This window comes from Oncorhynchus mykiss, chromosome 25 (assembly GCF_057628025.1).
Source record: "Oncorhynchus mykiss isolate SJ-2025 chromosome 25, ASM5762802v1, whole genome shotgun sequence".
Classification (NCBI taxonomy): Eukaryota; Metazoa; Chordata; class Actinopteri; order Salmoniformes; family Salmonidae; genus Oncorhynchus; species Oncorhynchus mykiss.
Genome location: NC_143046.1, coordinates 18,574,687 through 18,590,163, shown reverse-complemented (window position 1 = coordinate 18,590,163; position 15,477 = coordinate 18,574,687). Strand labels below are relative to the sequence as shown.

Genomic DNA, 15,477 nt, shown 5'->3' with positions numbered 1-15,477 from the left:
ATAGGACAAAACCTACATCACAACAAGAGACTACACTACATAAAGAGAGACCTAAGACAACAACATAGCATGGCAGCTACACATGAGTACAACATGGTAGCAGCACAAAACACAGTACAAACAATATTGGGCACAGACAACATCACAAAGGACAAGAAGTTAGAGACAACATATACCTTTGGCCATGTACTGTGTGTACACCTGCTTGTTGAACATCTCATTTCAAAATCATGGGCATTAAAATGGAGTGGGTACCCCCTATGCTGCTATAACAGCCTCCACTCTTCTGGGAAGACAGTCCACTAGATGTTGGAACACTGCTGAGGGCACTGATGTTGGGCGATTAGGCCTGGCTTGCAGTCGGCATTCTAATTCATCTCAAGGGTGGTTGATGAGGTGGAGGTCAGGGCTCTGTGCAGGCCAGTCAACTTCCACACCGATCTAGACAAACCATTTCTGTATGGACCTCGCTTTGCATTATGCTGAAACAGGAAAGGGCCTTCCCAAACTGTTGCCACAAAGTTGGAAGTGCAGAATCGTCTAGAATATCATTGTATGCTGTAGCATTAAGATTTCCCTTCAATGGAACTAAGGGGCCTAGCCAGAATCATGAAAAACAGCACCAGACCATTATTCCTCCTCCACCAAACTTCACAGTTGGCACTATGCATTTGGGCAGGTAGCGCTCTCCTGGCATCGGCCAAAGCCAGACTCATCGGACTGCCAGATGGTGAAGCGTGATTCATCACTCCAGAGAACACGTTTCCACTGCTCCATAGTCTAATGGCGATGAGCTTTACACCACTCCAGCCGCCACATTGCACATGGGGATTTTAGGCTTGTGTGCTTCTGCTCGGCCATGGAAGCGCATTTCATGAAGTGACTGTTGCAATCGAGGACAGACGATTTTTACGCTCTGCATGCTTCAGAACTCGGTGGTCCCGTTCTGTGAGCTGTGTGGCCTACCACTTCGTGACTGAGCCATTGTTGCTCCTAGACGTTTCCACATCACAATAACAGCACTTACAGTTAACTGGGGCAGCTCTAGGAGCGCAGAAATTTGATGAGCTGACTTGTTGGAATGGTGGCATCCTATGACGGTGTCACGTTCAAAGTCACTGAGCGCTTCAGTAAGGCCATTCTACAGCCAATGTTTGTCTATGGAGATTGCATGGCTGTGTGCTCAATTTTATACACCTGTCAGCAACGTGTGTTGGTGAAATAGCCAAATCCAGTCATTTGAAGGTGTGTCCACATACTTTTGTATATGCAGTGCCTTCGTGAAAGTATTCAGACCCCACATTTTGTTAGGTTACAGCCTTATTCTAAAATGTATTTTTTCCCCCCCTCAATCTATACACAATATTCCATAATGACAAAGCAAACACGGTATGTATTTATTTCTCTTATATATAAAAACAATTTCAGCCTCGAGTCTTCTTTGGTATGACGCTACAAGTGTGGCACACCTGTATTTGGGCAGTTTCTGCCAATATCTGCAGATCCTCTCAAGCTCTGTCAGGTTGGATGGGGAGCATTGCCGCAAAGCTATTTTCGGATCTCTCCAGAGATTTTAGATCGGGTTCAAGTCCCGGGCTCTGGCTGGGCCACTCAAGGACATTCGGAGACTTTTCTCAAAGCCACTCCTGCATTGTTTTGGCTGTGTGCTTAGGGTTGTTGTCCTGTTTCAAGGTGACCCTTCGCCCCAGTCTAAGGTCCTGAGTGCTCTGGAGCAGGTTTTCATCAAGGATTTCTCTGTACTTTGCTCTGTTCATCTTTCCCTCGATCCTGACTTGTCTCCCAGTCCCTGCCACTGAAAAAAATCCCTACAGCATGCTGCCACCACCATTCTTCACTGTAGGGATGGTGCCAGGTTTCAACCAGATGTGACGCTTGGCATTGTCATCCATAATTGTGGTCGTTGTCCGTGGATTATGCTGCCCATACCTTAACCCCACTGCCACCATGGGCCACTCTGTTTACAACGTTGAAATCTGTGGGTATCAAAGGTGAGCATTTGCCCACCGAAGTCTGGTGTGTGTGTGTGTGTGTGTGTTATGACGCCAAACTGAAGTCAGGTCAAGGATGGTGAGGATGATGAGCTTCCCTGAGACGGTTTCTGACAGTTTGTGCAGAAAGTCTTTGGTTGTGCAAACCCACAGTTTCATCAGCTGTCTGGGTGGCTGGTCTCAGATGATCCCACTGGTGAAGAAGCTGGATGTGGAGGTCCTGGGCTGGTGTGGTTACACGTGGTTGTGAGGTTGGTTGGACGTAGTGTCAAATTCTCTAAAACGGTTTATGGTAGAGAAATTTAACATTAAATTGTCAGGCAACAGCTCTGGTGGACATTCCTGCAGTCAATATGCCAACTGCACGCTCCCTCATCTTGAGAAGTACAGTTGAAGTCGGAAGTTTACCTTAGCCAAATACATTTAAATTCAGTTTTTCACAATTCCTGACATTTAATCCTAGTAAAAAATTCCCTGTCTTAGGTCAGTTAGGATCACCACTTTATTTTAAGAATATGAAATGTCAGAATAATTGTAGAGAATAATTTATTTCAGCTTTTATTTCTTTCATCACATTCCCAGTGGGTCAGAAGCTTACATACACTCAATTAGTATTTGGTAGCATTGCATTTAAATAGTTTAACTTGGGTCAAACGTTCCGGGTAGCCTTCCACAAGCTTCCCATAATAAGTTGGGTGAATTTTGGCCCATTCCTCCTGACAGAGCTGGTGTCAGGTTTGTAGGCCTCACACATGCTTTTCCAGTTCTGCCCACAAATCTTCTATAGGATCGAGGTGAGGGCTTTGTGATGGCTACTCCAATACCTTGACTTTGTTGTCCTTAAGCCATTTTGCCACAACTTTGAAAGTATGCTTGGGGTCATTGTCCATTTGGAAGACCCATTTGCAACCAAGCTTTAACTTCCTGACTGATGTCTTCAGATGTTGCTTCAATATATCCACATACTTTTCCTACCTCATGATGCCATCTATTTTGTGAAGTGCACCAGCCTTCCTGCAGCAAAGCACCCCCACAACATGATGCTGCAGCCCCTGTGCTTCACGGTTGGGATGGTGTTCTTCGGCTTGCAAGCATCCCCCTTTTTCCTCCAAACATAACGATGGTCATTATGGCCAAACAGTTCTATTTTTGTTTCATCAGACCAGAGGACATTTCTCCAAAAAGTACGATCTTTGTCCCCATGTGCAGTTGCAAGCCATAGTCTGCCTTTTTTATTGCGGTTTTGGAGCAGTGGCTTCTTCCTTGCTGAGCGGGCTTTCAGGTTATGTTGATATAGGACTCGTTTTACTGTGGATATATATACTTTTGTACCTGTTTCCTCTTCATAAGGTCCTTTGCTGTTGTTCTGGGATTAATTCTCACTTTTCACACCAAAGTACGTTCATCTCTTGGAGACAGAACGGGTCTCCTTCCTGAGCGGTATGATGCCTGCGTGGTCCCATGGTGTTTATACTTGCGTACTATTGTTTGTACAGATGACCCTGGGACCTTCAGGCGTTTGGAAATTGCTCCCAAGGATGAACCAGACTTGTGGAGGTCTACAATATTTTTTTTCTGAGGTCCTGTCTGATTTCTTTTGATTTTCCCATGATGTCAAGCAAAGAAGCACTGTTTGAAGGTAGGCCTTGAAATACATCCACAGGTATACCTCCAATTGACTCAAATGATGTCTATTCGCCTATCAGAAGCTTCTAAAGCCATGGCAATTTTCTGGAATTTTCCAAGCTGTTTAAAGGCAGTCAATTTAGTGTATGTGAACGTCTGACCCACGGGAATTATGATACAGTGATTGATAAATTAAATCTGTCTGTAAACAATTGTTGGAAAAATTTACTTGTGTCATGCACAAAGTAGATGCCCTAACTGACTTGCCAAAACTATTTTTGTTAACAAGAAATTTGGGGAGAGGTTGAAAAATGAGTTTTAATGACTCCAACCTAAGTGTATGTAAACTTCCGACTTCAACTGTATGTGGTGTTGTGTGACAAAATCGCACATTTTAGTGGCCTTTTATTGTTCCCAGCACAATGTGCACCTGTGTAATGATCATGTTTCTCGATATACCTCTCCTCTCATGTGGATGGATTCTTTTGGCAAAGGAGAAATGCTCACTAACAGGGATGTAAACAAATGTGTGCACAACATTTGAGAGAAATACATTTTTTGTGCTTATGGAACATTTCTAGGATCTTTTATTTCAGCTCATGAAACAGAGGACCAACACTTTACATGTTGCGTTTATATTTTTGTTCAGTGTAAATAAAATGAGTATTCCGATTCGATGGTTTGGTGTCATTTGGCATGTCAACTAATGAAAAGGACAGGTACAGTAGACATTTTTGTGACCGGGTAGGAACCAAAATGTTGGTCAGCGTTTCCCTGGGGGACCCTTATTAGGTTTGAATGTTACATTCATGGTGTAAAAAAAAAAATGCTTATTGCACATGTCAATATTACAATTCTGATTTAAAATGGGATTAATTGTGCAGCCCTACAATAGTCTACTTAACCCTCTGACATGATGAAAAACCATTTAAAGGTTACTTTTTACCTAGATGTCACTACGGTCTACGCAATCTGGGTCATTTTTTTTTTCTCTCAGTTCAATAGATGACAGATTACAGTTGGAGAATGAATTAGCCGTGCTTGCATGACCCCTGACAAAGAGATGGCAAAATAAACCCTATCTGCTTTCTAATCCCCTGAACAACATGTCAGCAGAATGAATGCTCCACACCTGATCCCACTGAAGGACTAGAACACACCGGCTTGGTCAACAGCACATATCAGAGCTGAATTGGTGTCGTGGAATTGGCTTGATTCTGTGTTACGCTGCGTCGTAGAGTACATGAAGGATACAAAGTTTATTGAAAGCTGGTGCTTCTATACAGCTGTGGTTCCAGAGTTAATTAAGCAATTAACATCCCATCATGCTTAGGGCTGTGTATTTTGGCCATTATTTTTGCAACCATGGCTATGCCCAGTTGGATGACAGTTCCCCCATCCACAGGGTGTGAGTGGTCACTCAATGGTTTGATGAGCAGGAAAACAATGTAAACTCTATGCCATGGCCGTCTCCGTCACCAGATATCTACCCAATTGAACACTTATGGGAGATTCTGGAGTGATTCTGGAATTTCTTGTGGAACAATGGTGTCTCATCCCTCCAATAGAGTTCCAGACTCTTGTATAATCTTTATTTGGACAGGTAACTAACTGCCCAAATAAAAATAAACATCAACATCAGGTGCATTGAAGCTGGTCTGGTTCATGGTGGTCCAATGCCCTATTAAAACACTTTATGTTGATGTTTATTTTATTTGGGCAGTTACCTGTATTTCAATGTTTTCCCCTGTAACAGTCAGTACCAAATTATTCATTTGAAAGAGTGGGAAAATTATATTGAATAACATGGCCTGAGTTAGTTTCTGAATTTCAGTGCCTTTTGGAGAAGGGATTGTTCAGAATCAATAGCGTTTCACTTAGCACGTTTACTGGTATTATTCCATCACCCCACAGCTGTACAATAATGTTATTGTGGTCAGCCTATCATCATGCACTGTGCTGTGGCGTGCCATCCCCTGGTGGCACCAGCAAACCCCTCACTCTATGGTGTCAGTGGGAACAGAATAGCTACAGAGCTAGGAGAAAGAGTGAGTTACAATTTCCATGTTATGTCATCCTCTCCTTATCTGGACACTTGGTCAAAATAGTTGTAGGTGCTCTCTTGCTATGGGAGACACTAGTTGGATGGCAACAAACACCTGTTTTGTGGTTCACTAAATCCTGCCTATTTCTAGAATTTCTCATAAAATCTCAATTTTAAACCTAACCTTAACCATACTGCTAACCTTATGCCTAACCTTAAATTAAGAACAAAAAGCAAATGTTTGAATGTTTACAATATAGACCATTTATATTTTGTGGCTGTGGTAACTAGTGACAACCCTGCTTTGTCTAGACTCTAGAGAGCATGGCCAGCTGCCTCTTGGGACTGTCAAGTAATACAGGTAAAAGAGATTAACATTAATTATTGGAACACTCTGGTTCTGTTGCATGATGTCCATTTTTACCCCAGGACTCACTCCCTAAAGAGGGAATGAAATTCCATGACATCATAAGTTCCTGATCCAGTCTCCCAAGTGGATATGTGGCTATATTAGGGCAGTCAAACTGTTTTGAAGAAAGCTTAAGAAATTGTCAATCTCAATTCGTGAACTGATTACATATTTTCATATTTTCCTTGATACATATAATGATTCAACATGTCAGTTTACTCTGAATTGAGACCTACATAGTATCCACAGCAGTATTTCCAATGCCTGCCTATCATATTGTGTGTGGGCAGGGCTATGCTGCATGTATGTGTGTTTCAGGGCAGGTCTTGGCTGCTGCTGCAGTGTTGCAAAAGGAATCCCCACAGAGTCCAGAGACCTCTGACATCACCAGCAGAGGGCGCCAGACAACACGGAACATCTTACACCTAAAATACCACACAGCCCTCCCCTCAATACCAGCGTGGTTCTGGTCAAGCCAACAGCTGGCTTCCAGTCTAGACTAAATGGTTGTGCAAGATGTGGCATATTTATGAATGCTACTTCATTTACATGTGAGCTATTATATGCTAACTATAGTCTCAATAGAGTGGTTTTCTACTTTATTTTATTAATAGAATTATTAGCAATTTTTTCAGTCAGCAAAATACTATTATCAGGAAGTGGTAATCAAAACATGGACATTTCTGACACAACAACTCTGACACAATAACTTGTACTTCCAGTTAAAACCTTGGAAAGAAAGTGAACCAAAACACACTTCAGCCTAGCTTGACCAAAAAGGTGAATCCGTTGTTGGACTGAGGGTCTTGAGACAATCCAAACAACATCCCCTCCCCCTGGACACTTCAATGTTTGACTATCCAGGAGAATACAGAAAAAGGAGCACTGTGTCTGCATTGATCTGTTTATTGACGAGTCAAACACAACATTCCGATCAATGCAGACACCGTACTCCTTTTCCTGTTTCCTGGATAGTCAACTGTGGAAGTGTCCTGGGGTAAGGAATGTTGTTTCGAGTCTAAACCATTATTTCTCTCTCATTTTAGGGGGGAAAAAGCAACAACAAAAACATTTTGGAAGACAAATAACCCTCTGGTGTTACCGTTGAACCTGAACATCATACACCACCGGTCAGGTTTAGAACAACATTCAACTCATTCAAGGGTTTTTCATTTATTTTTTAGATTTTCTACATTGTAGAATAATACTGAAAACATCAAAACTAACAAAAAAATCCCCAATTTGGACTCCAGACCAAAGGACAAATTTCCACCGGTCTAATGTCCATTACTCGTGTTTCTTGGCCCAAGCAAGTCTCTTCTTCTTATTGGTGTCCTTTAGTAGTGGTTTCTTTGAAGGCCTGACACACACAGTCTCCTCTGAACAGTTGATGTTGTGTCTGTTACTTGAACTCTTTGAACCATTTATTTGGGCTGCAATTTCTGAGGCTGGAAACTCTAATGAACTTATCCTCTGCAGCAGAGGTAACTCTGGGTCTTCCATTTCTGTGGCGGTCCTAATGAGAGCCAGTTTCATCATAGACCTTGATGGTTTTTGCAACTACACTTGAAGAAACTCAAAGTACTTCATTTTACGTATTGACTGACCTTCAAGTCATAAAGTAATGATGGACTGTCGTTTCTCTTTGCTTATTTGAGCTGTTCTTGCCATAATATGGACTTGCTCTTTTACCAAATAGGGTTATCTTCTGTATACCACCCCTACATTGTCACTACACAACTGATTGGCACAAATGCATTAAGAATGAAAGAAATTCCACAAATTAGCTTTTTAAGAAGGCACACCTGTTAATTGAAATGCATTCCAGGTGACTACATCATGAAGTTGGTTGAGAGAATGCCAAGTATGCAACGCGGTCATCAACGCAAAGGGTGGCTATTTGAAGAATCAAATATAAAATATATTAGGATTTGTTTTACACTTCTTTTTTTGTTGTTGTTGTTGGTTACTGCATGATTCCATATGTGTTATTTCATAGTGTTGATGCCTTCACTATTATTCTACAATGTAGTAAAAACAAAGAAAAACCCTTGAATCTAGGTGTTCTAAACCTTTTGACGTGTAGTGTTTGTTCGTATGGGGTCCCGTGTGGCTCCATTGCTAGAGCATGGTCCTTGCAAAGCCAGGTTTGTGGGTATGATTCCCACGGGGGACCAGTATGAAAAATGTATGCACTCACTACTGTAAGTCGCTCTGGGTAAGAGAGTCTGCTAAATGACAATGTAAATATATGATGTTAAGATGGGGGTTGAAAGCCGTATCCTAACATCCTTTCCTGAAGGTCATTAATCTGCTGTAGTTCTGACTAACCTGACCGTCAGGATCCTTTTGAAATGAAGCCCCCACTGTTGTGATGTGGTTGGATGCTGCCATCCTTGGCACTCTAAATTTAACCAGAGTATTTTTCCCCTGTATGTTCATCTATGGGCTAATGGGTAAATATAGTATGTCTGTAAAGGGATATTCATGTTTAAAGCGTCACGCATAAGTGTATGTAGGATGTAGATGGTTCATTTCTCTGAGTGGAGTTTGTCATCGATATAACTCTACAGTACTCCATATACTCACCAATCCCAAAACAGAACACACCATCATATCACCATCACACACCATCACATTTGTTTTAATTAGGGAGGCCGGTTGTCATCCTAAATCCTCTAAATCTAGTCCCAGGGTTATGTGACTGGAAGTGTCCCCAGACGGCATTGGTACAATCTTTCCCTCATTATAGCTGGTATTCCTGTTATGTCTAAGCCTGTCCTCACTGTCCCATTACATACTTCCCCACAACAGAACGAGGCAAGCAGCACCTAGTGCTTTGCAGCTAGCTAGCCAGCCAGCCAGCCAGCCAGCCGCAGGTGTCCAATATCAATGATAAGTTCACAAACACACTAACGCATCCGCATGATTTTTTACCTCATGACAACACTTTTAGTAACAAGCCTGTATCTTTAGTCTCCTTTATCTTCTAATAAGCTATGGCAGGGCGAACAGCCTTCTGTTCATTAGTTGGATCCATGCAGTTATTATGCAGAGGGGTGTTATATTTATAAAGCGCATGTAAATCAAAACCACTGGCACGGCCCTGCTAAAATAAGCGGGCTCCGGTGACTACTGCGTCCGTCCAGAGAGCAGAGCAGGAGGAAGATTGAATCAGGAGATGGAGATGTAATCTCATTCGGGGGATCCATTATACTGTGTGGTGGTGCTGGAGGAGTGGAGCATCTCTCTCTTTCTCTGGGAAATAATGGCTCTGTGAATCATCTTTCTGCTGCTAAGGCCTCCCTGGACAGGACAGTGCCACTGTCCTCTACTCCTTCTTTACTGGACAGACAGCCATCCTGTATGAGCTGGGCGAGTGTTACTGGACGTCGATCTGTTTCTCTCTGGAGGCTGGAGCTAGACTGGTAGTAGTCTTGGCCTGTCTTTCTCTGGAGGCTGGAGCTAGACTGGTAGCAGTCTCGGTCTGTTTCTCTCTGGAGGCTGGAGCTAGACTGGTAGTAGTCTCGGCCTGTCTTTCTCTGGAGGCTGGAGCTAGACTGGTAGCAGTCTCGGTCTGTTTCTCTCTGGAGGCTGGAGCTAGACTGGTAGTAGTCTCGGCCTGTCTTTCTCTGGAGGCTGGAGCTAGACTGGTAGTAGTCTCGGTCTGTTTCTCTCTGGAGGCTGGAGCTAGACTGGTAGTAGTCTCGGTCTGTTTCTCTCTGGAGGCTGGAGCTAGACTGGTAGTAGTCTCGGCCTGTCTTTCTCTGGAGGCTGGAGCTAGACTGGTAGTAGTCTCGGTCTGTTTCTCTCTGGAGGCTGGAGCTAGACTGGTAGTAGTCTCGGTCTGTCTTTCTCTGGAGGCTGGCGCTAGACTGGTAGTAGTCTCGGCCTGTCTTTCTCTGGAGGCTGGAGCTAGACTGGTAGTAGTCTCGGCCTGTCTTTCTCTGGAGGCTGGAGCTAGACTGGTAGTAGTCTCGGCCTGTCTTTCTCTGGAGGCTGGAGCTAGACTGGTAGTAGTCTTGGCCTGTCTTTCTCTGGAGGCTGGAGCTAGACTGGTAGTAGTCTCGGCCTGTCTTTCTCTGGAGGCTGGAGCTAGACTGGTAGCAGTCTTGGCCTGTCTTTCTCTGGAGGCTGGCACTAGACTGGTAGTAGTCTCGGTCTGTCTTTCTCTGGAGGCTGGAGCTAGACTGGTAGTAGTCTCGGTCTGTCTTTCTCTGGAGGCTGGAGCTAGACTGGTAGTAGTCTCGGTCTGTTTCTCTCTGGAGGCTGGAGCTAGACTGGTAGTAGTCTCGGTCTGTCTTTCTCTGGAGGCTGGAGCTAGACTGGTAGTAGTCTCGGTCTGTCTTTCTCTGGAGGCTGGAGCTAGACTGGTAGCAGTCTCGGTCTGTTTCTCTCTGGAGGCTGGAGCTAGACTGGTAGTAGTCTCGGTCTGTCTTTCTCTGGAGGCTGGAGCTAGACTGGTAGTAGTCTCGGTCTGTTTCTCTCTGGAGGCTGGAGCTAGACTGGTAGTAGTCTCGGTCTGTCTTTCTCTGGAGGCTGGAGCTAGACTGGTAGTAGTCTCGGTCTGTCTTTCTCTGGAGGCTGGAGCTAGACTGGTAGCAGTCTCAGGCTGGAGTTTATGCGGTGCTACTGTAGCTAGTCATCTACCCAGCCACAGGGATCATGGAGGGGGGAATGATGATGCTGAATGTTGTAACAACGCTGAACGGTGGATGTTCTCTTGTAGTGGACAAGAACAGACCGAGGGCGACACCACGGAGCCACCCACAGCCTCAACAGCAGTCACCAGCGCCACTGCCGCCCCAGAGGGATGGGCATCCAGACCTGGTGCTGGCGGAGGGAAGAGCGGGGGGCATGGAGAGCTACCGGGCACCGTGTGAGAGGAAGAACCAGAGCCTCCATCAGCTCCAGGGACTCCTGGCCGCAAGTAACTGCAAATTTGAGGCCATTGTTGTGGTGCTGCAGCAGACCCTGGCAGAGGTAGGAAGCATACCTTTTTTCTTTAATGTTTCTGTATGGATGTCTTAACCATACACTTAGACACTCAATTCTGGTACGGGTGTTATTGTTGCTTTTTATACTAATAGAATTGGAAACATTGAGAAACTAGTGTAATTTAGGACATTAGATTACATTGGTTCTTAATCATGTTGCTCACGCTGCTTGGTCACAGCTCTTGATCGGTATGAACTGGGTGTGTGAGTGTTCAGCTCACTGTTTGTTTTTGTTTCCGTTCTCATGGTTATCATTGGAAGTAGAGAAATGACATCTTACCACAGTGTACTACAGATGAGCTTATCCTATCCTTATCATAACTCTCCTCTCCCTGGCTCACAATACTACCCAGACCAGCCCACCCAGCCACCACCCTCCATGTTGGTTGCTGCAGCACAAGTTATGCTCATACTAGAGGCATTATTATTATTATTATTATTATTATTATTATTATTATTATTATTATTATTATTATTATTATTATTATTATTATTATTATTATTATTATTATTATTATTATTATTATTATTATAATAGATTTTATATAGCACTTCATACAAAATCTCATATGAACACATGCTTAGGCTATACAATTGAGTACAGTTTAACAAATATTTGTAGAACTCTTGGCCAAATAGTCTTTTCAGGTCAATACTAATACATAGTATGCTGTGTTTCTTCTACCCTTACAGTATATTTTATTTCACCTTTATTTAACCAGGTAGGCTAGTTGAGAACACCTTTATTTAACCAGGTAGGCTAGTTGAGAACACCTTTATTTAACCAGGTAGGCTAGTTGAGAACAAGTTCTCATTTACAACTGCGACCTGGCCAAGATAAAGCATAGCAGTGTGAACAGACAACAACAGAGTTACACATGGAGTAAACAATAAACAAGTCAATAACACAGTGGGGGAAAAAAAGAGGAGGTAGGCGAATAATTACAATTTAGCAGATTAACACTGGAGTGATAAATGATCAGATGGTCATGTGCAGGTAGAGATACTGGTGTGCAAAAGAGCAGAAAAGTAAATAAATAAAAACAGTATGGGGATGAGGTAGGTAAATTGGGTGGGCTATTTACCGATGGACTATGTACAGCTGCGGCGATCGGTTAGCTGCTCAGATAGCAGATGTTTAAAGTTGGTGAGGGAGATAATTCTCCAACTTCAGCGATTTTTGCAATTCATTCCAGTCACAGGTAGCAGAGAACTGGAAGGAAAGGCATCCAAATGAGGTGTTGGCTTTAGGGATGATCAGTGAGATGCATGTGCTACGGGTGGGTGTTGCCATCGTAACCAGTGAACTGAGATAAGGCGGAGCTTTACCTAGCATGGACTTGTAGATGACCTGGAACCAGTGGGTCTGGCGACGAATATGTAGCGAGGACCAGCCGACTAGAGCATACAGGTCGCAGTGGTGGGTTGTATACGGTGCTTTAGTAACAAAACGGATGGCACTGTGATAAACTGCATCCAGTTGAAAAGCATGCATTTTGTTTTACTAGCGTTTAAGAGCAGTTGGAGGCCACGGAAGGAGTGTTGTACGGCATTGAAGCTCGTTTGGAGGTTAGATAGCACAGTGTCCAAGGAAGGGCCAGAAGTATACAGGGGGGGAGGGGGGGGGGGCTGTTGGCCGAGGTTGGAGTAGCCAGGAGGAAGGCATGGCCAGCCATTGAGAAATGCTTGTTGAAGTTTTCGATTATCATGGATTTATTGGAGGTGACCATGTTACCTAGCCTCAGTGCAGTGGGCAGCTGGGAGGTGGTGCTCTTGTTCTCCATGGACTTTAGTGTCCCAGAACTTTTGGGAGTTAGAGCTACAGGATGCACATTTCTGCTTGAAAAAGCTAGCCTTTGCTTTCCTGACTGACTGCGTGTATTGGTTCCTGACTTCCCTGAACAGTTGCATATCGCAGGGACTATTCGATGCTATTGCAGTCTGCCACAGGATGTTTTTGTGCTGGTCGAGGGCAGTCAGGTCTGGAGTAAACCAAGGGCTATATCTGTTCTTAGTTCTGCATTTTTTGAACGGAGCATGCTTATCTAAGATGGTGAGGAAGTTACTTTTAAAGAATACCCAGGCATCCTCAACTGACGGGATGAGGTCAATATCCTTCCAGGATACCCGGGCCAGGTCGATTAGAAAGGCCTGCTCGCGGGAGCGTTTGACAGTGATTAGGGGTGGTCGTTTGACTGCGGACCCATAGCGGATACAGGCAATGAGGCAGTGATCGCTGAGATCCTGATTGAAGACAGCAGAGGTGTATTTGGAGGGCCAGTTGGTCAGGATGACGTCTATGAGGGTGCCCTTGTTTACAGATTTAGGGTTGTACCTGGTGGGTTCCTTGATGATTTGTGTGAGATTGAGGGCATCTTGCTTAGCTTGTAGGACTGCCGGGGTGTTAAGCATACCCCAGTTTAGGTCACCTAACAGAACAAACTCTGAAGCTAGATGGGGGGGCGATCAATTCACAAATGGTGTCCAGGGCACAGCTGGGAGCTGAGGGGGGTCGGTAGCAGGCAGCAACAGTGAGAGACTTATTTCTGGAGAGATTCATTTTAAAAATTAGAAGTTCGAACTGTTTGGGTATGGACCTGTAAAGTATGACATTACTTTGCAGGCTATCTCTGCAGTAGACTGCAACTCCTCCCCCTTTTGCAGTTCTATCTTGACGGAAAATGTTATAGTTGGGTATGGAAATCTCAGAAATTTTGGTGGCCTTCCTAAGCCAGGATTCAGACACAGCTAGGACATCAGGGTTGGCGGAGTGTGCTAAAGCAGTGAGTAAAACTTGAGGAGGCTTCTGATGTTGACATGTATGAAACCAAGGCTTTTTCAGTCACAGAAGTCAACAAATGAGGGTGCCTGGGGACAAGCAGGGCCTGGGTTTACCTCCACATCACCCGCGGAACAGAGGGAGTAGAATGAGGGTGCGGCTAAAGGTTATCAAAACTGGTCACCTAGAGCAATGGGGACAAAGAATAAAATGAGCAGATTTCTGGGCGTGGTAGAGTATATTCAGGGCATAATGCGCAGACATGGGTATGGTGGGGTGCGGGTACAGCGGAGGTAAGCCCAGGCACTGGGTGATGATAAGAGAGGATGTATCTCTGGACATGCTGGTTGTAATGGGTGAGATCACTGCATGTGTGGGAGGTGGGACAAAGGAGGTATCAGAGGTATGAAGAGTGGAACTAGGGGGTCCATTGTAAACTAAAACAATGATAACTAACCTGAACAACAGTATACAAGGCATATTGATATTTGAGAGAGACATACAGCGAGGCATAAAGTAATCGCAGGTGTTGATTGGGAGAGCTAGCTAAAACAACAGGTGAGACAACAACAGCTAATCAGCTAACACAGCAACAGCAGGTAAAATGGCGATGACTACGCAGAAAGGGTCGGATTAACTACACACAGAGTCTGAGTTCGCGGCTGGCGCCGCCAGATAAAAAATTAACAGAATGGAGTACCGTGATTAATGGACAGTCCAGCAGGCATCAGCTATGTAGCCAAGTGATCATAGTGTCCAGGGGGCAGCAGTAGATGGAACAAGGAAGCCGCCACTACGCTAGCGACACGACGTTTAAAGTTAGTAGCAAGGGGCTAGTAGGAGCGTCTGCTCCGACGGTATACTGGGTGATGTCACTGGCATGTTTTCATTCGATTTCCAGTCCGTCTCCATAAACACAGTGTAAAAACAGCCACTATCAGACCCTGCTGGGATACATAGCTTCACTATATATGCAAAAGTATGTGGACCCCCCTTCAAATGAGTGGATTTGGCTATTTAAGCCACACCTGTTGCTGACAGGTGTATAAAATCGAGCACACAGCCATGCAATCTCCATAGAGAAACATTGGCAGTAGAATGGCCTTGCTGAAGAGCTCAGTGACATTTAACGTGGCACCGTCATAGGATACCACATTTCTAACAAGTCAGTTTGTCAAATTTCAGCCCTGCTAGAGCTGCCCCGGTCAACTAGGAGCAACGTCTCAGCTGTGAATTGGTAGGCCACACAAGCTCACAAAACAGAACTGCCGAGTGCTGAAAGGCATAGCCAGTAAAAAACGTCTCCTCGGTTGCAACATTCACTACCGAGTTCCAAACTGCTTCTGGAAGCAACGTCAGCACAACATTCACTACCGAGTTCCAAACTGCTTCTGGAAGCAACGTCAGCACAACATTCACTACCGAGTATCAAACTGCTTCTGGAAGCAACGTCAGCACAACATTCACTACCGAGTTCCAAACTGCTTCTGGAAGCAACGTCAGCACAACATTCACTACCGAGTTCCAAACTGCTGCTGGAAGCAACGTCAGCACAACATTCACTACCGAGTTCCAAACTGCTTCTGGAAGCAACGTCAGCACAACATTCACTA

At 44.4% G+C, this 15,477-nt stretch overlaps 1 protein-coding gene across 3 annotated transcripts in view; it reads left to right on the top strand.

Annotated features, from left to right (window-relative positions):
- Nucleotides 1–15,477, top strand: part of mtus1a (microtubule associated tumor suppressor 1a) — a 53,962-nt gene that overhangs the window by 15,724 nt on the left and 22,761 nt on the right. For all 3 annotated transcript variants that reach the window (XM_090220305.1, XM_090220306.1, XM_021583494.3), the window contains exon 7: nt 10,818–11,071. In XM_090220305.1, the coding sequence (XP_090076431.1) occupies nt 10,818–11,071 (254 nt within the window). The remainder of the gene's footprint in view (nt 1–10,817; nt 11,072–15,477) is intronic.